Source organism: Chaetodon trifascialis, chromosome 9 (assembly GCF_039877785.1).
Source record: "Chaetodon trifascialis isolate fChaTrf1 chromosome 9, fChaTrf1.hap1, whole genome shotgun sequence".
Classification (NCBI taxonomy): Eukaryota; Metazoa; Chordata; class Actinopteri; order Chaetodontiformes; family Chaetodontidae; genus Chaetodon; species Chaetodon trifascialis.
This window is the reverse complement of record NC_092064.1, coordinates 21,451,366-21,473,320: the sequence shown is the minus strand read 5'-3', so window position 1 is coordinate 21,473,320 and position 21,955 is coordinate 21,451,366. Positions and strand designations below refer to the sequence as shown.

Here is a 21,955-nt window from a genome sequence, read left to right as displayed (position 1 = left end):
GGTTTCCATTGTTTCGCTGATTTGTCACAGGTCCACACTCGGGACAATGAGGCTGGTCATCCTTGTGTGCCAGCTTGGCCTCATTCTGAGGACAGAGGCCCAGATACCAGAAGCCTGCATTGTTAGTGATACAAACAGACCTCCAGGTTTGTGGCATTTTCTGTGTTCCTTGTTCTTTTCGCACTTTAATTTCTGTTGATTTACATCCTCCCTTTTTTATCTCCCCTAGAAAACCGGGACATAACTGTGGTCTGCGGCACTGAGCATATGGACCTGAGCATCTACCTTTGTCCAGTGTACCAAGCTCTTTACAACGAGTCTCTGATGGTCCTCAATAATGAGTTCAACAAAGCTGACTGTTATGGGGACGCTGACTGGAACACTGACCCACCAGTCTTAAAATTCAGATTCCCCATAAATGAAAGTACAATCTCATCCTGCAATAATAACTTTAAGGTATTCTTTACAATAATTTGACAGCATTATAAGATTGGAGAGACTGCAAAAACGTCATTTCTTGTCCACATTCAAAGATAAATCAGAAAACAATACATTTTACTTATATAGCGCTTTTTAGGACACTCAAAAACACTGATCAGAAAGCTGATTTTAACTGATTTCAGTGAAATATATGTTTCTTTTTTCATAGATAATCGATGAAGTTGGGAGTGGAGAGTTTTCTGACTTCTCAAATGTCCAGTACGTCAACATCTCAGGTACCATTACATCTGTAGACCCCTCTGCGGGTATGATCACCTATCGCCCACAGATCCTGTACAAGTTCTCCTGCCTCTACCCAATGCAGTATCTCCTGAACAACACTGAACTGGGCGTGTGAGTATGTCAAGTGACACCTGGAAAGACACCTACGCTGCATACGAGATTAGCAGGACAATCTTTAATGTATCGTACAAATTTCTTTTCGCTTCATACAGATCAGGTGTGAGTCTCGCCATAAGAGACAACAATGGGAGCTTCATCAGCACTCTGAGTATGCACCTGTACAAAGTAAGACCTGCTCAAGCTTTTAAAATCAGAGACAGAGGATTTTTGATCATTTTAATAACTTAATATTGTTCTTTCTGTTCTGTGGAACAGGATGGAGATTTCAAAGAACCGCTTATAATCCCACAATCAGGACTCAACCTGAAAACCAAGATTTATGTGGTAGTTAAGGCAAGCAATCTAACAGACAGGTATTTAAGTTTTGGTAGTTTATAGTAAAGTATAGATTACGTTAATAAGAGAGACACTTATTCACCTGTCTGTCCTCGAAGGTTCAACGTGCTGCTGGACAGATGCTACGCAACAACAAGTCCATATCCCTTGCTGATGACCTATTATGACCTTTTTGTAGGGTGAGTTACACACAGACCTAACCACAGTATGTAATACCTTCCACTTACTCTCCATGCTAACTCTTTGTTCTTTTCGCCCGAGGTGTAACCGTGATGCACAAACTAAAGTGGAGGTCAACGGGATCGCTCAGATGGCGTACTTCTCCTTTGAGGCCTTCAGATTTGTGGAGCACAAAAATCAGACAGTTTCCACTTTCTACCTGCACTGCGTCACCAGACTCTGTGAGGTGTCCTCGTGTAGCCGATTATTGCCTGTGAGTAGGCACCAGAGCTCCTTTAACAGGCCAAACCTGATTTTAAGATCTCACCCGTAAGTGTACTGTAATGAATTCATACACTGTGTTTTTTTAATTGTGAACAGGACTGTGGAGATCGCCAAAGAAGAAAGAGAGAGGCCCAGTACGTCTCGGCCAATGCTACAGTCACCTCGCCTGCCATTGTTGTGAGAAAACAGAGCAGCGGTGCGTCTTTAGGGCAAATTATAAGATACCCCTGCATCCTATTGCAATGCTATTTTATATGTCAAATATTCATTTAATATGTTTCATCAAAAATAACACAAAAAGTGAACCCTGTCAATTGCTGACCCTTGTTTTGGCTTAATTCTTCAGGAGATACTCAGACTTTCTCAGCTTCTCAAGGTAAGAATCTGCATTATATGTGATGTTCTGAGTGGCCAGTGAAGTTTGCCTGTGATGCATGACTTTCTTGGTCACTACTTGCTCAGTCAGTACTTAGCAACAGTAGCAACATAAATGAATACACCCATGAAGCATGATGTCTGATATTTTTGTGCTTTTTCATCTTCCCTGCTCACACAGATACGTCATCGGAGAGCAACTACAGCAGCCCTGTGGTGGCTGTGATCGTCTGCATCGTCATCCTAGCTATTCTCCTCACCGCCATGGCTGTTTACTTTGCTTTGTACATCAGACAGAGAAAACCAGCCATTCAGTAATATCACCTCACTGAGACTGGAGTCACTTCATGTATCTCCCAAACCGGCAGTTTAATACTTCATCTACATAGTCAGAATAGTCACAGTCGATAGTCAGAAATATCATACTGTCACACTACTGTTTAGTTTTTCCGTTCCACAAACAGCACTGTAACTAGGTGGTCAGCAGTAATCTATGTTCACAACTTTATAATCATTATGAATCACATAGTCTATTAATGTGGAGACGAGGGCACAGAATTTGTACAAATACTGTGTATTCATGCCGTCAGAAACAAACTGAACTATTTAATGAATGTTGTCATTATTGCTAGTCAGAAATTATGCACTTTTAAAATATTTTCAATGAGAATGATGAAAAAAGCACTGATGCTTTATTCTTTGGTAAAACACACAATTAAACTAAACAAATATCTCGACTGTCTTATTGAATGCACTGAATCAGAGAAAGCTAATAGGCTGGTTAAATGATGCTAATGATGCTAATGACGAAATATGCTAAAGCTAATAGTTTGGTTAAGTGATGAAAAATTGCTGTTGTATGCACCGATCTACATAACATGTTTTGCTGTACTCTCTTGAAAATTGTAATTATTGACTTTGGCTGTTGGACAGCCATAGTTTGTCTCAAAAGCTCTGTGTTATTTAACATCACTTATTGGTAATTTGATCAATTCCAGATTTGTCAGGTAATATTTACCACTATCAGAAATTGAAAATGTTAAATTGAAATGATAAAGAGTCTGAAGTAACTCCGACAATTTTACCTAGTCTTAATGCCTTTGTCTCTGAGAGAAACCTGATTAAAAATAAAAAAATATTAACATTAACTTGGTTACATGGTGCATAGCTTTGAACCTGCAATAATTGATTTTCTGGTCACTTGGGGGCAGCAGAAACAAGTTGGAACACTACACTGACATATCACCTTTTATGTTGCACATGTACATGTAGTTGCCCATTCATTGTCTAATAAAGGCTTAAAATGCCTCTGCTCATGAGCCACCATCAGGTCAAGGTTCAGCTTGTCCAAAACTAATGACATTCCTATCAACCTGGAGCTCTTCATGTGCTAATTAGCAATATTAGCATGCTAACAAGCTAAGCTAAGATGGTAAACAAGGTAAACATTATACCTTCCAAAAATCAGTATCTTAGCATTGTCACTGCGAGTATGCTAACATTAGCAAGGACACTTCGACAGACAGGAGGATGAACTACCGACCTTCTGATTGGTGGACGGCCCGCCATACCTCCTGAGCCACAGTCGCCACAATAAGTGCACATAGCATGGCTGAAAATTCTTAGTTCGCATCATCAGAGAGAAACAGCTTTTATGTTCACACAAACAAAATATCAATGGGCCTATGCTTTTTTTAGGATTTGGAAAAAGTACACAAGTTCTGCATGTTCTAATGTTCAGGCCCAACTCAGGTTACTCTAGACAAGTTTCATCTTTTTGTTATCTGGAGTCCACTATAAATGGAGAGACATGGAAACAAATAGCCAGACACAAAATGAAGACTTACAGGTGAGTGCATAGGATTTGTTTAACAATCTTTTCCCTTGTAGTATAAACACCAAATAATTAACCTGAATGAAGATATTTTAATTCACTATTGTAACAATGGGAAAAAAAATATTTACAAAAGCAAAATTGTTTCTGTATCTTGATAACGTCCAGCCAGGAACATGCCTTTTTAAGCCTATTTTTTAATGCCTATTTTTAAGTAATAGCACAACCACAAGTGAGTATGGAGTGTTGCGGCTGTCACTTCAGCAGGCTTTGTCCTTGCGTAGGTTGATCTGTGGTGTGTCATGACAAATATTTCATTCAGAGTACTTCCTCTTGAAGATTAGATAATGGATGCTTTGATTCGCATTGTTTTGCTGTTTTCTCAAAGGTGCAACCTCAGACCAGTGAGACTGGTCATTCTTCTGTGCCAGCTTGGCCTAATTCTGAGGACAGAGGCCCAGATACCACAAAGTTATATTATATAAAAGCTATATAAAAGTAATATTACCATGCTAACATGCTGATATTAAGCATGTATAAGGGTAATCATGTACAGTATCTTATTTTAGCATATAAGCATGCTAATAATTTGCTAATTAGTACAAAGTACAGCAGAGACTCTTACATTTTGCAAGTATTTGGTCATAAGCATTGGAAAAATGTAAAGCTTGACCTGATGATGGTGGTAAGGCACCACCCGCAGTCCCCCTGCATAATTCAATATGAGGGGGACCTGAATATATGAACTAAATTTTATGGCTATCCATTTTATGCAACTGTTGAAACATTTTACTAAAAACCACAAAAACTCATGATGGTGCTAGAAGAAACGTCGGAGGATCAAGAAAATATTGGGATATTTCACAGAATGACTGAAAAAATTGGCCTGGAGCAGCGACTTTGTAGTCAAAACCAGCATGTCATTGAGAAAATCTATTGGTTAATCTCTACTCTACCACTGACCACTGAACTTGTGGGTGATAAAAAAAAAGAAAAGAAAAAGACTTTAGTAAATCGTTCTACATTTAAGTTCTTTAATCCCACTTGTGGTTTACATTAGTAAGTGCTGATCATCACATGTCATATATACTGTCATATTCAATTACATTTATATCAATACTGTCAAAATAAGTGTTAGTCTGAGAGGTGATGTTTTCAAAACACGTGAATAAAAGGTTATTTGGATAGTTTGAGGTGACATTACATGGAATATATACTCTTATGGTAGGTTTTCCTAAAGGGCCAGTGCAATGAAAGATAACAGCCAATACTAAGGCAGTGGGACAAAAAAGAAATACTACAGAAAATGTCATGCATTGTCATGTAAAATCTCTATTTCTATTGGGGGTTTATTGTAGTATGACTGCTGCATGGTGTCTTGATTACATTTCCCCTGTGTGCCTCCAACGCATATACCAGCAGGTGTCTTAAATTTCTTCTTTCCTTCCAGAATGAGAGCTCACAGTTGTGCCAGTCTTATGCACAACTTGCTCTTCAGAGGTGTTTTTCTAATATTATTTACCATTTTCCTCATTCACCTGTGGAGAATCAACAGTTGACAGAAGTGTGCACAGCGCCACTCTTTTTAGGAAATTACTTAGCTTGGGTTGGTTGCTGTAAAATTACGAATGACTCCAGTGTATTTATTTTTCATCAGATTTTCTAAATCCTTAGAAAGCTTTTCCTGGTTGAATTTAAAGCAGTACACAATCTTTAAAACAGCTCGTTTACTGTGTTATTTCCTCTCAAAAAAAAAATACTTTATTTGCACTATAGTAGTTGGTATATGTTTACTTATTTGAAAGCGTTTTTGGCAGAGTTCAGCATTCTTAATGGGAGTATGTCCTCCACCCATTCATTGGGCGTGGCCTTCATGCGCTCCCAGAGGACCGCCTCATAGGGAGTTGAGTCCATCCAGTCCACCACCGATCCATAACTTCTGCCTACGGGGACACAGACAAATAGAAGCATAAAAACAAGTCTGTTCATTGATAGCATGTAGTGGAGTACTGAGTAATGTGTTTTCTGCTAGTTTATACTTCATCTCCACTACCTTTCAGAGGGAAATATTGTACTCTTTACTGCAGTACTGTGCATTCATTTGACAGCCATAGTAATTTGTTAGTTTGCAGATTAAGAACTTACATAACAGTCTTATAAATACATCACATCGTTATAGATAAAATCAGTGGATTGATCCTTGAAGGCGTTTTTCAACATGTCAGACATGTCAACCAAATATCTTGAGTCTCTGGACTCTCGCTTGGGCAAATACTTGGGCAAATAACTACCCTAAGTCCTCTAAAGAGAAATCTCTGCAGAAATAAAAATCTCTCTCTATATATAAATGTATCTATAGTAAGTTGTAAAGACTAAAATAATGATTTTGGCAGCAGATTTTTACCAGATCTGCTTTTAGAAGAATTTTTATACCCCAGCAAGTACGTCACATTTTCACCACGAAATGCAGTTTTCTGGTTTATTTATAAAACAATGATATACTCCAGCTGATGAGCACTACCTTTGCATGAGTCAGATGTATTTTGAAATAAGATGGACTACTCTCATCAGTACCTGTCCCCATTCCAAGCCTCAGGCCTCCCAGCAGGTTGCTGGCTAGCCTGTCTCGGTCCCAGACAGTGAGCTCCACACAGGCTTCTGCTAGATCAGCCTCTCTGATGCCATCGTACACCATCGTGTGGTTAAACGCAGGATCCGCTGTCCTTCGCAGCACACGGGTCTTCTGGCGACTCTTCCTGCTTGTGTCTGGCAGCACAAAGCTTAAGATGAGGGGAAAAGGGAACATGTTGACTGACACAGCGGGAAACTTCAGCTGATATCCTTAAAGGAATTATTTGACATTTTAGGTTATATGTTTTTCACTTTCTTGAGAATTAGATGGGAAGATTGATACCACTCTCATATCAGTCTGTTCAATATGAAGCTAACGTCACAGCCAGGAAAAAGTTAGCTTAGCTCTGCATGAAGACTGGAAACAAAGGGAAAACAGCAAGCCTGGATCTGTCCAAAGCCAAAAAAAAGCAGCACCTTTAAAGATCATTAATTAGCATGCTGCATGTTTGTTGAAAAATTAGTGAACTTTAGTGCACTTTGGACAGAGCCAGGCTAGCTGTTTCCATTTCCAGTCTTTATGCTAGGCTAAGCTAACTGACTGCTGGCTGCAGCTTCATATAGCATACAGAGATGGAAGTAGGAATGATGTTCCCATCTACCTCTGGATAAATAAAGAGCATTTCCCAAAAAAGCAGAAGTGTTTACCAAGATGGATGATTTGTACATACCACTTAACATATGGGTCAATGGTGGCCCTGATTAGAGGCAAATTCTTGCATTCTTTCACCCAGATGTGAAGCTCTCCGGTGTTTGAGCCCTCTTTAGCTAATCGTTTGAGGAAAAAATGACAAAATGCACAAGTATTTAATGGACATTGTCTATAGAATGATGGTGGGATTGTGGATAACTAAAATTTACACAAAAAACAAGGCAATTTTTTAAAATAATAGAATAAAACTGCGTGCAGACCTTCACTGTGGATGATCTGTGACATGAAACGTATGGCTAGTCTCATCTCTCCTCGACCATTTGATGGTGCAAGTGTGGGTGTAGTCTGAAACATTTGACAGAGTATACATTACATAAACAGAAGATCCAAAATCCATATTGAGGCTCCAAAATTTCTGTGTACAGACTACAGGCCATGTGATACAACCAGCTCAAATAGACTCCTGGGAAATGAGCAGGCTGACCAAAAAATAACCCGCTGTTATTTGATGAGAAAACAACTGCTGTAGATAATGCAGCCTTCAGTGTGTGCGTTCTTCTTCTTACCCTTGTTTTCAGGGCTAAGTAGTTCATCTGGGTGTGGTCAAAGTCCCACTTGGAGAGGTCCACGTCCACCTCACCCAGGAAACTGTTCCTGCCAAAGGTGTCGTGATGCCAGACGGAGAGAATGAGTGTCTGGGTTCTGAGGTATTCCATGCGAACACGATACTGTAAGGACAGTGAAGAGCAAGCTGCTTTTGTTTGTTGACTGCAATGCACACCAGCTATTGAACATTACAGTGTGGGAAAATGCCTCTGTATGTTCAAGGCATTATTGCAACATATACTGGTTTCTTACTCTGAGGATCTCATTGAAAATTGGATTTAGCGTTTTCTTTTTTACAGATGTTTTCCTCTTTCCCAGATTAGCTTTGTCAGGAACCAAGTAGCTTTTGACATATCTGAAAAAAACAGCCACAAATAGGTTTTATCAGTTAAGATAAGATAAGATGTGTCTCTATAATTTAACAGAAGTAATACAAACATGAAACCCTAACGAGCCCCCCCAGTTAGAAAAGTGAACATTGTTAATCTAGAATTATGCTCCTCTCTGCTGCATGTAGGCAAACATGCACAGGGGGTCACTTGGATATGTTTTAAGTGTTTCTTTTGTTTCTACTTGTATGAGTTATGTTTCTGTTTGTTTTCATTTTCCAGCTTCTCCCTCGTCAAGACCTGAATTAACCAATCAACCAGCTTGACATGCAGTTCTGCACAACATGTTGTTGATATGTGTGTAGCGTTGGCTCCTCCTCTGAGACCACCAGCTGCCCACAATACCCTTCCTGTGTCAGCCAGAGGAGGCGTTTATGTGTTTCTCCGGAGAAGCATAATTCCAGAATCCAAATCATGTTCGTGGATATTAATTACACCAGAATAAGACTCAAGAGTGCATGTAAACGTACTCATTGTTTGGTTGTTTCAGGTAGAGTACTCACGGATCTGAGCGGCCCCTCTTTGGATCGACTGCAGCCAAGTCTCGACATACAGCCACAAAGATGTGAAACTCTCTGAGCCTCTGAATGTAGTTGATGGAGAACTGGATGTTTCCCTGAACCTCCACGTTCCCAAAGTCCCCGCTGTACATGGTCATCACACTTCCACTCAGCTACGAGCCCCCACAAACAAGAGGGCAAAAAATTTTTATCATTCATCATAACACACATATATCATTCATGTAATCACTACAAAGAAACAACAAACAAATGTGGGTTAATGTCAGTCCCTCACAATCAAAGTTAAAGCTTAAAAACCAACAAGCAGAGCGGTTTAAGAGAGCAGCGTTTGAATGTGAAGCGTGTGTTAAGTGTCAGCTGCTGCTGTGTGTGAACATACAGAAGACCTAGACCGCATGCCAGTAGAGCTGGTGAGGTTAGTCAAAGAGTTGCCCTTAGTTAGTCTTCCTCTGTGGTAACTGTCCTCGCAGTTGGAGTCAGCGTCTCTGCCGATGTCCTGGAACACAGACAGCAGGCACAGAAAGCTCTGTGCACATGGATGCAGAGCAGGTTTTGACCTACTGGACTAAAAGATGCAGGGGTGGCTTTACCTCCTTCTGTAAGAACGAAGGAACTGATTTGCTCATCTTCTTCAGGTGATCTGGATCCGAAAATAAGGATGAGGAGGGGGATGGGATGGATGAAACTAAAGAGTGGTTGATTGGAAAGCAGAGGACACAAAATCTTGACTAATTTGCCGCTATGCTTGCAAAAATAGTGAAAAGGATCAGGCGACTTTTACCATCACTAATGCGCCTCATGTCTACAGTCGGGTCTTGCCGTCGTTCTTGTCCTGTGAGAAACAAAATAATGAATCACAGTCACCCACAATGATCTGTGCATATGGACAATTTGACATGGAAACTGACAGCATGCTCACGTGGTGATAAGGATGCTGTGATGTCCTCCATACTTTTAGCCAGATTTTTAGGCCGGGCTTCTGCTCGCCTCAGTGCTTTCCATACAGGGCTTTGGTTCTCATCATCATTCTCGCCTACTGTGCACATTGGAGAGAAAAGAGGTACTTTGGTTTACAGTAGAGACAGTTTTTTATGTTCAAATTGGTTAAGTAAACAGTGATAGTGAATAGACAGTGTGTTTAACAGAAGACAGTCTGTTTTAGGTTCTAACTGCTCGTATAAATCAGAGTAAAAGTTATTTGGTATATTGAATCTGAACACTGAGATTATTATCAATCAAGTCTATTTACATAAGTATGATTAAGGTTGCAAATGACAAATATTTTCATGATCAATTAATATGCACAATCGTTTGGTCTATAAAAAATGTCAAAAATGTCCATAACCAAGCTTCAGGTTGTGGTTTTGCCCAACCAAAAGTCTGAAGCTAAAAGATATTTACTTTGCAAAACCAGGAAAAGCAGCAATTGGAACCAGACTCAGCTAGGACGGGCTGCAGCTAGCTAGTTAGCATATCTCTGCAACACAATACAAAGACGTCTTTGACACGTTGTACCTTTCAGCTGTAGGATGGTGAAACCTGTTTTTATCTGTGTGGTGTCAGTAAAGTTAGAGCTATGCATCACCCAGCCCGCAAATTAAACATGGGCAGCTGACCACAGGACCACACAGTGTTTACAGAGGCAGGCTCCTGATACACAGATATCTGACACGGATATGGCATCAATGATACTGCTGGATACATTCCAGAGTGATGATAATGAGTCTGTAAACAGCAGGAGTTGGACTGCTTCAAACTGATTTCAACAATGGCTTTTTTTTTTTTTTTTTTCAATTTCATTTTCATTTTTCATTTTTTCACATTTCAAGAATTCTGTATACATGAACAGTCAGAAATCTGTGCATTAATTCTTGATTCAAACTTGTTTTGTTCTCAACCTTTACATCCTTGTTTTGTAAAAAGTTGTTCTGACTCTTATATGATAAATACCAACTTTTAACATACTGTTTTCAAGGTCAAGATGCTTGAACCTCAAACACTTTTACTCCACTTCTTTGAGCAGTAGAGAACAAGTACTCTCAGACATAGACAGGAACAGATGAACTGAAATCTGTAGTTTCAAGAACAGCCCACATTTGTTAGATTAGATTAAATTAAGGTGGCAGGAATTGCATATTGACGTGTAATCTTAGATTTTTTGCTTTGACTTACAGTAAAAACAGCCTCAGTTACTTGTTTTAGACCATTAACTGAAGTTGGTGCTCACTGTTTGAACTGTTCCTCAAATTGGACCAGATTTCTGACATGCTGCTCACAGATGACTCCTGACCTGTATCTGAACTGCTGTAGTTTGTCCACAGGGGGCGCTGACTCGTCTTGTTGCCTTTCCTGCTGTAACGCTCCTCTGAGCTCACTGGAGTGCTGGCCCTCACTGGCCCACCCAGGTCAAATTCATACCCAGACTGGGCCTCTGATCCCTCGTCCTGAAGAGCTGGGGCGAGGGAAGTGTGGATGCTGGTCTCATCTGTCATGCCCAGGTAATGGCGGTAGTCTCTGGGAACACAAGCCCGTGCACGTGGAGTCAGAGTTTCAGTTTCCTCTGATGTTCTTCTCGGCATGGGGCTTTTTTCAGGGCTCTGCCTTTGCTTTCTGCTTTGGGAGAGGACATGGCTTATATCCATTTTAAGCTGGCTTTGATCTTTTTCATCAGGAGCAGTCAGAGCAAACATGCTCGTGGTGCGACGCATTGAATTTAAGCGACTGCTCGAATTGCCGAGGCTGTCTTTTCTGCTTTTAGGAGAGCGAGTCTCTTTGCCTGAACTGCTTGGTGATTTCGTGGACTTCTCCTCTCTATTAGAGTCTTTTGAGCTTCTCTTGGGCTCTCTCTGCTGCTCTGCTGATGAAAAATTGGACACGTTGTTCTTGCTGTCGTTTGATGCTCGTGACCCGGACTGTCTATCATGAGGTGACTTTGATCGATTCTGAGGTGATGGAGATGATTTCATAACAGCTGACCTTGTTTTCTCGCGGTATATCTCAGGGTCACCACACTTTAACTCCTGAGACGGAAGCTGGGCGCTTACTGGCTCTTTCCTTTTGGGACTTTTAGATTTGTCATAAGAAAATGACCCCTTGGTATCTGATGTGGCCTCGTCCCAGAACTCACGCAGTGTATTAAATTGTGTTCGGCTTGTGCCCAGGCTAGCGGGCAACTTGTCTAACCTCTGATTCAAAGGAAGAACAGTAAAGTTGTGGTAACTTCTTCCAGAGTTATCCTCGTCACTGCCTGAATAATTTCCTATTGAGCTCAGGTCGTACTCTGACTTTGTAAATCTTTTACTCAGTTTTGCCTGATTTGCCCCCCGAGCGATTTTACCATCCCCGAGAGCTTTAGGCTTGCCGGTGTAAAACATGGGCTTGCTCCTCTCCTGCTCCCAGAAAGATCTGAGCTGCTTTATCTTCTCTGCAGTACTTTCTTGATGTGGTAAACCTTGTCTGTTTGAGTGAGGACTGTTAATTCTGTCTTTATTAGATGTATCTTCCCTTCGCTTCGGAGACATGCTTGATTGCATGCTTTTATCTTCGATGTCCCTCCTCTTTACATCTTCACTAGAACCACTATGCATTCGTGTTTTGGGGGTAATCTGTATGTCACCCCCGTCATTCATGTAGTCCTTATATGGGCTGTTTCTGGGCAAACAGAACTTCTCGGAGTCTGGACTGTGCTTTGTTTCTAGATCTCTATTGAGCTGAGACACAAGAACAGTCTTGGACAGTTCGTCTTGCAGTGGGGATTCTCTAGTTTGGGAAATACTGTCAGGTTGTGGATTTGGTTTGAATAAGGGGACCCTCTCAGACTCTGGACTCAGTCTGGACTGGATGGCTGTTTTTGTCTGTGGGCTAAGTCTGGTTATGTTTAAAATCTCAGTGTCTGAACCTCTTCTGTCAAATACCTGAGGCTCAACTGTTGAAGTATTCATCACTTGATTATGTATTTCCTGGTTACTATGTAAGTGATTGTCTCCAGTATCCTTCTGTGGACTGATTAGCAGTTGTTCTTCTCTTTCATCCCCATGATTTGAGGTGTACTTGTCATAACTCCCCTTCCCATTGTATATTTCAGGCACAGAGGGCATATCAGACACTCTGTTGGGTTTGTTCAACTTCTCATCTTTCTCTGCTGAGGGATGAGCAGGCTTTTGTCCTTTGTTGCTCGGTGTGACTGATTTGCTGATAAGTATTTTAGGGCCCATGTTGCTTTTCTCCCAGAAGGACTTCAGATGTGAGATTTGGGGTGGTTGGCTAACATCGTAACGATCTTCAAATTCCTGTGACCGCGTTCTTTCTCCAGTGTCCTTCATCACCTCTTCTTGTGTTTCAGTCAGTTCCTTGTTGCCTATTCTGTCTTTTACTCTTAATTCTTTAACCTCATCGGTCTGCTTTTGTGTGTGACTTCTCTCACCCTCAAGAGTTTCCTTCTTTCTATCACTTATAATATCCCCAGCATCTTTACTTAATGAAACTTCACCTCTTAATTTGCTGATTTCGACATGTTTCTCAGAGCTCTTCGTGGCCTCTGGAGCATCTTCCGTATCTAGCCACTCACTGCTGTCTGTGCTGCGACTAAACCAGTCCAGCACCTTCGCGATGGCGTCCTCATCACCAGTGGAACTGGTGGTCTGGGTGGATAATTTAAACATGTGTCTGTGATCCATTTTCTTCTTCGTTTGCTGATCAGACTTATCAACGATGTTGAGATCATAAGATACTGGAGGATCTGGATCTGAAAAGAAAGGAATGAAACAGGATTTAGTACTTGTCAGAATAAAGTCAGAAAGCTACGACTGTTTGCCCTGCAGCAGGTTTACCTTGTCTCTCAGGGGCCCACTTTTTTATTAACAAGCCTACAGCCATACAAGTGGCATTAGTGTGTTAACATGCTAAGGATTCGTAATTAGCCTTAAGCACAAAGTGCAGGTGATGTTGATGGGAATGTAAATACTTTTGCAAGTATTTGGTCATAACACAAAGTAGCCTGGGAACCATGAATATCTGTATCAAATTCTGTCCAGTGGATGTTGGAAAATTTCACTGGCTTTCACTGGAGTGGCACTAAAGGTCAGGAGTTCGCCAAAGCCAGAGTTTCTGTACATTATTTCACGATAATCTATCCAATATTTTTTGAAATATTTCAGTCTGGACCAAAGTGGTGAACCGACTAACACTGAGATCTACAGTTTAACAGTTCAGAGATACACTGGGAGTCAGTGGGAATCTCAATAAATATTTTTAAACTAAATGTCACAGATTTTAGCATTATAGTGTGAATTTGTGAGTGTTTCCATCCAGTACCTTTATGCAAATATCATGAAGAGGATGTGACCAGATTACATAATTAATTGAGCACCAGTAGATCTGATACATCATAGCATTTCAATGCTGCTTCCCCATGAGGATGGCATTTGGTTTTTTTAACGACTTCTCTGATCCACCTGTACCCTGTGGTGTTTTTATCAGCTGCTATGGTGATAGAGAGAAGGGTGACATGCAACAAGTGCCCCAGATGTGGACTCAAACTGGGGATGCTGTAGTTACAGTCACCACTGGTCGTTTTCATTTTTCTCTATTCCCTATCTGTTTTTGGACCTGTAAAAATCATTAACGTGAAACAATTTTGAGAACCAAAAGTCACTCTGAGGTCGAACTGTTCACAACTCCTGCCACAAATAGTTTCATTTTAAGGGTACATCAGCCAAAAGGTTTCGACTGAACTCACCCACAGTGCTTTGAGGCAAACTCGGCTCTTCCTGCTTCATTGCTGTTCCCACACTGTTTTGTCTGTCTGAATCCTGAATGCTGCTGGTGTGCAGGACGACAGTGTTGACCGCTGCACACTCTCTTTGTTGCTCATCATATCGTTCATCGCTCTTCTGTGTGCTTTCTCTGTCACTGGATGCATCGAACCTGCTGTAGGTGGCCGGTCTGGAAATAGTGCAGGTTGTGAGTTGCAGTGGAAGGCTGAGAGAGTTTAATCAAGATTTTTGGGGAAGAGTTGCTGGATGAGTCGTCCACTGACCTGGCTCTTGGTAGAGAAGGTGGGTTTCTTTCTCTCTCCAGACTGGAATTAGACGAAACCTGAAATCCATCACAGAGTGGCTGCTGAAAGTTTGCATCTGGAGAGCTGAATGGCTGAGCAAACTGAGACACTTGATCAGAAACTATCATTTCATTTACAAGCATTTTATCTTAGGACTCCAGGTAAGACAGGTGAGAGCTCTAACTGGGCCCTCTGTCTTGGGGCAGGAACAACCCCTGCTGACCCTACCTGAGTATCTGACCCCAGGCCATTGCTTCCTGACTGACTGGAGGTACATCTTGAGAGAAATGTCCTCTTCTTTGGCACAGGCCTGAGTCCCACAGAGGAGGTCTCAGAAGTGACAGAGCCGCCTGAAGTCTGACTGGCCTCCCCTGCTGGGTGACTCTTCAGTGGAGACAGGAGCTCTGAGGGAAACAAAGAAGAGAGGCTCAGTCTGGACTATAGATTCAATACTGCGCTAACTTTGCACATTCATTTTAGTGAATAATGCCATCAATGTCTATTTCACAGCCTAACAAATGTGTTTGTGTTCTGATTTATAATTCAGTTCAAACCTGTCTCTGATAACTCCCGGTCCCGACTGGCTGACATGTCATCATTATTTTCAGGTGGCTCAACAACAATAAGGGAAGCACGGTTGAAAGGGTTGTGCCTTGGCTTGAAGGAAAATGACTAGAATTAATGTTTTACGCTACATTATCTGTAATATGACTGTAACAAGACTGGACGAAAGGAAGGAAAAATGTACATATGCGTACCGTCCTGGGAGAACGGAGGCCTGAATTCAGATTCTCTTTTTCTGCATCACTGAGGGAAAACACAATTGAAATGTTCATTTAAGAAAGGCGAATATTAAAGAAATACAAACATTATAAGGCATCGCATGAGGTCACACAGATGAATTTTAACATGACAAGCCTGCTGCAAAACATCTCAGCGGCAAAGTCTGTGTTTTTTCTCCCCTGTACACTGTAGTGTGCATGACCGAGGCTTGCTGACATCATGCTGACATCAAAGACGAAGACATCCATCCAACCTAACCAACATCAGGATTAATGGACGTACAAAAGTATGAGAGAACACTCTGAATAAAGTCATAGTATCTGGTATTTCATGGCTGAATAAGATGAGTTGTGCAACCCTGACTCTAAAAAAGTTGGGACGCTGCGTAAAACATGAATAAAATCAGAATGTAATCATTTGAAAACAAACTGTGTTCCCTGAAAAAGGTTTTAGGAAGTGTTTCTGAGCCCATGTGGCAATATCCTTTATACCTTTATACCTAATAATGACACTATCACCTGTGAGCAAGGAACCTGTTTGCCTGTGGAATGATCCAAACAGGTGCTAACTTTCCCAGTCTTCAGTCGCTCCTGTCCCAACTAGTTTGAAACGTGTTGCTGCATCCAATTCAAAATAGGCAGATATTTACAAAAATCAATGAAGCTGATGAGGTCAAACATTAAAAATGTTGTCTTTGCATTGTTTTCAATTGACTGTAAGTAAGAAAAGATCAGAAAGTTATCACATTCTGCTTTATTATGTTTTGTACAGCGTCCGAACTTTTTTTTTAAAGTCATGCTTGTATTACAGGAGTGCGACTCAATACTAATTGATAAGCTGAGTACATCTAAAATGCACATGATGCAGTAGTAAAACAGGACCTACACTGCCTGCAAAACCTGTTGCATTGCTAAATATCTGATAGAGTTTAGGCAATTACATTCTTGAGTCTATTGTATGTTTAGGAATCTTGTCTGCACAAAGTACAGAAGCTTTGCCAAATCAAATATTGACCCAACTTGTAAGAAGGATGAAAGAAGGATGTCACATGTGTTTGGGCTATGGCACGAATTTTCTTAAATATACATTTTATGTTGATTGCCAAGTTTTCTAATCCTCCACTTCAGTTATCTACACACTGTAAAAACATTCAGGACGTTGTAATAATGGTCATAACCATAAACGGCTAAATCGTCTTTGGCAAGAAACTACTGGGATTCCACCACAGAACGACAGGAGATTAACGGCCTGCTCCTTTTACTCCGGAAATAACACAAACTGTCACTGTTTTAAGAGCACTTATGCTGAGAGCTCTATTGAGTTAAACACTTTGCCAAACTGTCGGTCTGTTTTCCCTGAATAGGTCACACCACATCCTGTAATGTTGTGATGCAGCTGGCTGCTGCTGGGCACTAAAACTACCATGACTCCACTTAGCACCACCTTTGTTTACACAGGCTGAGTCACAAGACACCACACACACTGCACACACATGCACACACACACACAGACACTGATAAAGTGGGAAAGAGAGAGGAGCTGAAACGATATTTCAAAGGGAATTAATGTAAATTGAATTGGCACCTTGTAGAAGCATCTTTAAAGGACCCAGGAAGGCTGACATTAAGCAGGGTGTGTTTCATTTTGATACTATGAGATTTAACAGTGCGGAGACACGTGTTGGACCAATCAATGAAATGTTTACAAGAAGACTCGAAACCTTAACAGCTGTTATAAGTCAGCACACCATTTGTCAAACCACATTGAACAAACAGTAGACTGAATGAGAACATGAAAATAAGACAGTGAAGAGGTCATAGACACACAGACAGGACAATGATAAAGGACCGTGTACTTGATCTCTGCGGGCTGTAGCGATTCCAAACATCTGGCAGGTTTTGGTGGACCGACGATGTCTGAGCCTCGACTGCTGGGCGTCTTGGATCTTTCAATTCTAAGAGAACCATCTGCAGGAGGAAAGGTGAAAGGAGCTGAGTTCACAGGAGTTTATCTATAACATGAAATCACAGTTTAAATCCAATATTTTCAGCTGTTTTACTCTGATCTTCCTCTCTGCTGTAACATGCTAAGCCCCCTGTGCAGGCATGAGCAGTGGCTGTCAAAGTCTGTGAAAAGGCTGGATTTGAACTTTGACTTCACCCCGGGCAAATATTTTATCTTTGTGGTCAGACAGTGGACATCTGAGAGATTGCATGGAGTAATGCACAGAGTACACAGCATGTACTTTAAAACAAGCCCTTTGTCAACAGCATCGAAGGAACACACCTAAACCTGCTTTCCTCTGTTTCATGGAGGCCAGGATGATTTCCGAGCCATGGATCTTGTCCATGTGTCTGCGAGACTTGGCCTCGTAAAACCACTCTCCAGTCAGGTACTTCATCTCGGTGTCCGACTGTGAGCCGCTGTGCAGTATTTTCTCCAGTTTGCTGGAGGGAAAACACAAAGGAGACATGTAGAAACACTTAAGTCAAGAGGTTTTTCTGTATTGTCATGCATTGTATTTTCGTGCAGTGATGCTAATCCTCGCTGAAGTTATTAAAAACATGCAGGATATTGTACTTGTCCAGCCCAGTGGCTAAGAGAGACAAAAAGGCTCTCTTGTGAATGAACAAATGCGCGACAGCGCTTCCCTTAAGCTGCGCTGAATGGAGAATCTGACACCGTTTGAATTTGGTCTGAGCAGCACTAATCTCTAAATACGAGCTGAAACATAAAGACGAGGGCAGACAAAGACGAGCAGAGTGTTTTGAAGTTGTTCACATCACATGCATGAATGAATTTCTGCTCAGCTGGAGATAGTTTTGTTTTAGTTTACTGTGCAAGATGAAGTTCATCAGGGATTTCAAGGCCTAGAGAGTTTGATGCGACACGCACGAGGGATCAGATTTCCTGTCGGGACTCAAATCTTTGTATGATTCTCCCCTGTTGTTTTATTTCATTCTGTTTCAAACCTCTGCAGCCTGTTTTTACACTGAAGCTACCAACGCTTAATATTAGATTTCTTAATCACACCACATTTTTTTTCTTCTGCGCCACCGCTTCTTCTTTCCACTGCTTCATCACCAGCTTTATATAACAGTTGCACATGATCCATCCGAAGGAAGGAATTCGGAAAACATTTCCATCAGGTTAAAATTGAATCAAAGGCATTAAAAGGCCATTCCAACTCATCGTTCCTCTTGATGGAGCACCATGGTGGTCATGTGAAAAAAGGGTAGCACATTATTACAGCCTGTTGGCTTAATCCTTTTACACTAGACTGATGGAGACACAGCGGGCATTCAGCCTCCCGCTGATGAAGAACTTGGCCGGCCAATTCCATTAAACTCACAATGAAAAGCACATTGTTTCACGACATTCTTGACTCGTGAAAATGAAATGAAACTCATGTCCAAAGAGGGTTCGTTTGGGGTTCCTTCTGTTCGCTTACATGCTTGGTTGCATTTCGATCGGGGCCGAAGAAGCTTGAGCACATGGGAGAGGTCAGCAAAGATATGAGGCCTTTTGTTTGCCCGAACAAGCCTTGAATATACACTGTGAGGAATGCCTGACCCTCCCAAAGGTTCACCGGAGGGCTCAGAAACAGCTGATTTAAAGCTGTGATATTCACCATTTATCTTTAATTCTGCTGTATTGGGATTCACCGTCTGCCATATTACGCTATGTGGTCGTCAGGCTCTTCACAGGTGAGGCGTCTCATCACTGAGGCCTTTAAGGGTTTCTATTCCTGTGTGCCAGAGCAGCATGACCCTCTCCACGTGCAGACTTCTCTGTAATCTAATTGCTCATCTCACATTCTCAGCGATGGAAGCAAAGTCCGTATCTGGGCAAGCTGTTATTGTGTTATTCTATTATGGCCAGACAAGTATAATTCTGAATGGCGTGTTTACTGTCCCTCAAGCTGTCCCTTCAGTTTAGCTCAATAACATGACATTAACTTAAATGTGAGGCAAAACATTTCTGCACACGTGAAACAGCCATTAAAAACGATTGTTCCAGGACGTCAGAGTCAAATGTCTTTGGACTGGCCAACACAGGAGATGCATGTTTCTACCTGATTCTCTCCTCCTCGGCCTTCTTCAGTTCGAGGTCCCTCCTCAGCACCGTCATTATCACCCCCTGCTCCTCCTCCGTCAGGTGGCTCAGGTCAATCATGGCTCCTCCTCCTGCTTCTCTCAGCGGGCAGGTGTGCAAACGCTCGGCCGAACCAGCTGGGTCTGTCGCTGTCAGACAAATCATGTGGCGACATACTGTCACGTCCTTAAAGCACTTTATGGATCACTTCCCGTATTTAATAACCGCGATGATGCCAAGGAGATGTGAGGAGGCCTTTTGGGAAAGCTGGGGACGACTTTCACTTGTTGCAAAGTTTATGTTCAGGTGAATAAATCGCAAAGGTGTAAAAATAACAGTCTAACAATCAGGTCGTTCCTGTTTGGTCAGCTGTTTCTTCCGCTTCCATACAACCAGCTGCTGATTAAGGAATGCAGCAACACCCGTTAGATCCATTTAAATCAGAAACATCTGCAAAGCTTTTCCAACAGTTTCACCAAATGAGCTAAAACTGTAAAGTGAATCACTGTAGCTGCTGGGTCTGTTTTCTCTACTTGAGTATTTCCATTTTATGTCACTTTATATTTCTACATCAATACACTTCAGGGAAATATTGTATTGCATGATAATCTCATGACACAATGCATCGTTAAGGTTTTAGCCATTGCTTTCTGACCTCTCTGGCTCGTGACCCCTTATATAACAGCAGTGTCCAGCTAAGGGCTGCTTGTCACATTTCAGATGAGTCCTCTGCAGCTCCACTTAACTTCTCAAATAGTTTCATTTAAGAGACTGTTTGAAGCCCAGAGAGGTAAATTAATCTCCTTTTCTCTCCCATTAATCATTTTACGACCCCTCAGATTAATCATGTGACCTTTTACAGCTTCAGTAATGGACCTGAGGACTTCTTCCACCTCTGCTTCTGCAGTAGAAACTATTCAAAGGTGTCTTTGCATGTTGATTTAGAGAACTGGCTGTTGACACACCAGGCGAGACAGCTCTATAGACAAACTGAGCACAGCACTTCTCAGTAACATGATACAGCGTGTCGTCATACTGTACAGCTACTGTAGCTGCACATTCTGAGATAAAAGACAACAATCTGCCGAAAATGTTTCCTCATCAATAACCTCCTCTGTTATGAATAATTGAATTTGTTTCATTTGATGGTTATTTGGCTAAATTTGGCTTTGGGGGAATTCGCATGGCAGTTCTTACCAGTGTCCAGAAGACTTAATACTTCTACTTTATAAGAATAATCAAATTTGACTGTGACTGACAGCAGTGGAAAGTAGTCGAGTCCTGTTACTTATGTACACTTTTGGGGTCCTTGTACTTCCATTTTCCATTTTCTGCTACTTTAAACTTCAACTTCACTCCCTTTCAGCGGGAAATGTATTTTTTACTCCACTACTTTTATCTGATAACTTTAGTTACTAGTTAATTTGCAGATTCAGTCTAACAACATAAAATATATCAACAGAAATTAGGGTGTAGTATTATAGATCAAGATAAAACTTAATTTCAGTGAAGTTAAATTCATAAGATACCCAGCAGATGATGAAGATAAAGTAGTTGAAATTAGCTCCACCCTGACCAGCTACAACACTGATGTACACATCAATATAATAAACATCATTCAGCGCAATGAGTACTTTTACTTTTGCTACTTTAAGTATATTTTGTTGCTAATACCTTTTTGAATGCACGACTTTTACTTTTAACAGAGTATTTCTACATTGAAGTAACAGTATTTCTTCGACCTGTGGTGACTGATGGCATTTTCTGAGGCCAGAGTTTTTATACTCTTATTTATGGAAACTTTATAAACGTTAATAAAAGTGACATAAGTTTACCTTGCATGCTTCAGAGTGTGCCACTTCCTTCCTTCATGTGACTCTCAGTAGCTCGGAGGCAACTTGTCTTTCAGTATAATTTAATTTCTGACACGTATTTAACCTGTCACCTACCTTACAGGACGCCTGCAGACTTATCACAAAGCGCTCCTGTAATCCTGTGATCCATCCTGATGAGTGGTTAAAAAAAAAAGAAAGAAAGAAAGAAATGAAGGTGAGAGAGCGGTGAGGGTTTCCAGCTCCTCCACAGGTCTGCCGCTGGATGCGCTGGACTCCTCCGACAGGAGCTGAGGAGAGGAGGGCGGACTCAGTGTGTGGATGGGGAGGACCCGCCGTGCGAGCAGCAGGCAGCCGGCTGAGCTCACTGCTCCTGTCATTCAGTCCATCTTTGGACCAGAGGCTGCTCATGAGGCGAAAAGATGCGCATTTATTTATATATTATTATCAAACGGAAGGGTCATCTGCGCTGTAATGGCAGGTGGCGTCCAGCAGGTGTCCTCAGTCTTCGCTTCGGTGTGTTTGATTTAAGGGTGTGGACCTCCCCCTCAGGCGG

The 21,955-nt window shown here is 41.5% G+C and overlaps 2 protein-coding genes across 3 annotated transcripts; one reads left to right on the top strand and one right to left on the bottom strand.

Annotated features, from left to right (window-relative positions):
• Nucleotides 1-46: 46 nt before the first annotated feature.
• On the top strand, nucleotides 47-2,316 carry LOC139336152 (zona pellucida-like domain-containing protein 1). Its single transcript, XM_070970086.1, has 10 exons — nucleotides 47-146; nucleotides 230-456; nucleotides 650-834; nucleotides 936-1,008; nucleotides 1,099-1,196; nucleotides 1,278-1,358; nucleotides 1,441-1,612; nucleotides 1,720-1,819; nucleotides 1,970-1,999; nucleotides 2,180-2,316. Exons 1-10 carry the CDS (start codon nucleotides 47-49, stop codon nucleotides 2,314-2,316), a joined length of 1,203 nt encoding a protein of 400 aa, XP_070826187.1.
• A 2,588-nt stretch (nucleotides 2,317-4,904) lies between these two features.
• sytl2b (synaptotagmin-like 2b) lies at nucleotides 4,905-21,576 on the bottom strand. Of its 2 annotated transcripts, none has more exons than XM_070969613.1 (21): nucleotides 21,517-21,576; nucleotides 19,548-19,716; nucleotides 17,759-17,919; nucleotides 17,328-17,439; nucleotides 15,448-15,496; nucleotides 15,244-15,346; nucleotides 14,918-15,093; nucleotides 14,669-14,727; nucleotides 14,369-14,574; nucleotides 10,922-13,375; nucleotides 9,551-9,667; nucleotides 9,413-9,463; nucleotides 9,222-9,316; nucleotides 9,011-9,127; nucleotides 8,614-8,783; nucleotides 7,974-8,076; nucleotides 7,682-7,843; nucleotides 7,376-7,460; nucleotides 7,135-7,231; nucleotides 6,407-6,612; nucleotides 4,905-5,775 (listed from the first exon to the last, which is right to left on the bottom strand). In XM_070969613.1, the coding sequence occupies exons 2-21, from the start codon at nucleotides 19,646-19,648 to the stop codon at nucleotides 5,627-5,629; spliced, it is 4,773 nt and encodes a 1,590-aa protein (XP_070825714.1). In that variant the 5' UTR covers nucleotides 19,649-19,716; nucleotides 21,517-21,576; the 3' UTR covers nucleotides 4,905-5,626. The 2 variants fall into 2 exon arrangements, with proteins under 2 accessions (XP_070825714.1, XP_070825715.1); XM_070969614.1 differs by having other exon boundaries at nucleotides 9,551-9,664.
• Nucleotides 21,577-21,955: the final 379 nt, after the last annotated feature.

What these genes read in the sequence shown, in the direction of transcription:
- LOC139336152 (XM_070970086.1), top strand. Translation starts at nt 47, where the DNA reads ATGAGGCTGGTCATCCTTGTGTGCCAGCTTGGCCTCATTCTGAGGACA. An exon ending in GCAAGCAATCTAACAGACAG is followed by an intron (nt 1,197 to 1,277) that starts GTATTTAAGTTT and finishes CTGTCCTCGAAG; the next exon opens with GTTCAACGTGCTGCTGGACA. An exon ending in CGTGTAGCCGATTATTGCCT is followed by an intron (nt 1,613 to 1,719) that starts GTGAGTAGGCAC and finishes AATTGTGAACAG; the next exon opens with GACTGTGGAGATCGCCAAAG.
- sytl2b (XM_070969613.1), bottom strand. Translation starts at nt 19,648, where the DNA reads ATGATTGACCTGAGCCACCTGACGGAGGAGGAGCAGGGGGTGATAATG. An exon ending in TTTTCAATGAGATCCTCAGA is followed by an intron (nt 7,844 to 7,973) that starts GTAAGAAACCAG and finishes CTGTCCTTACAG; the next exon opens with TATCGTGTTCGCATGGAATA. An exon ending in ATTGACCCATATGTTAAGTG is followed by an intron (nt 6,613 to 7,134) that starts GTATGTACAAAT and finishes CCTCATCTTAAG; the next exon opens with CTTTGTGCTGCCAGACACAA.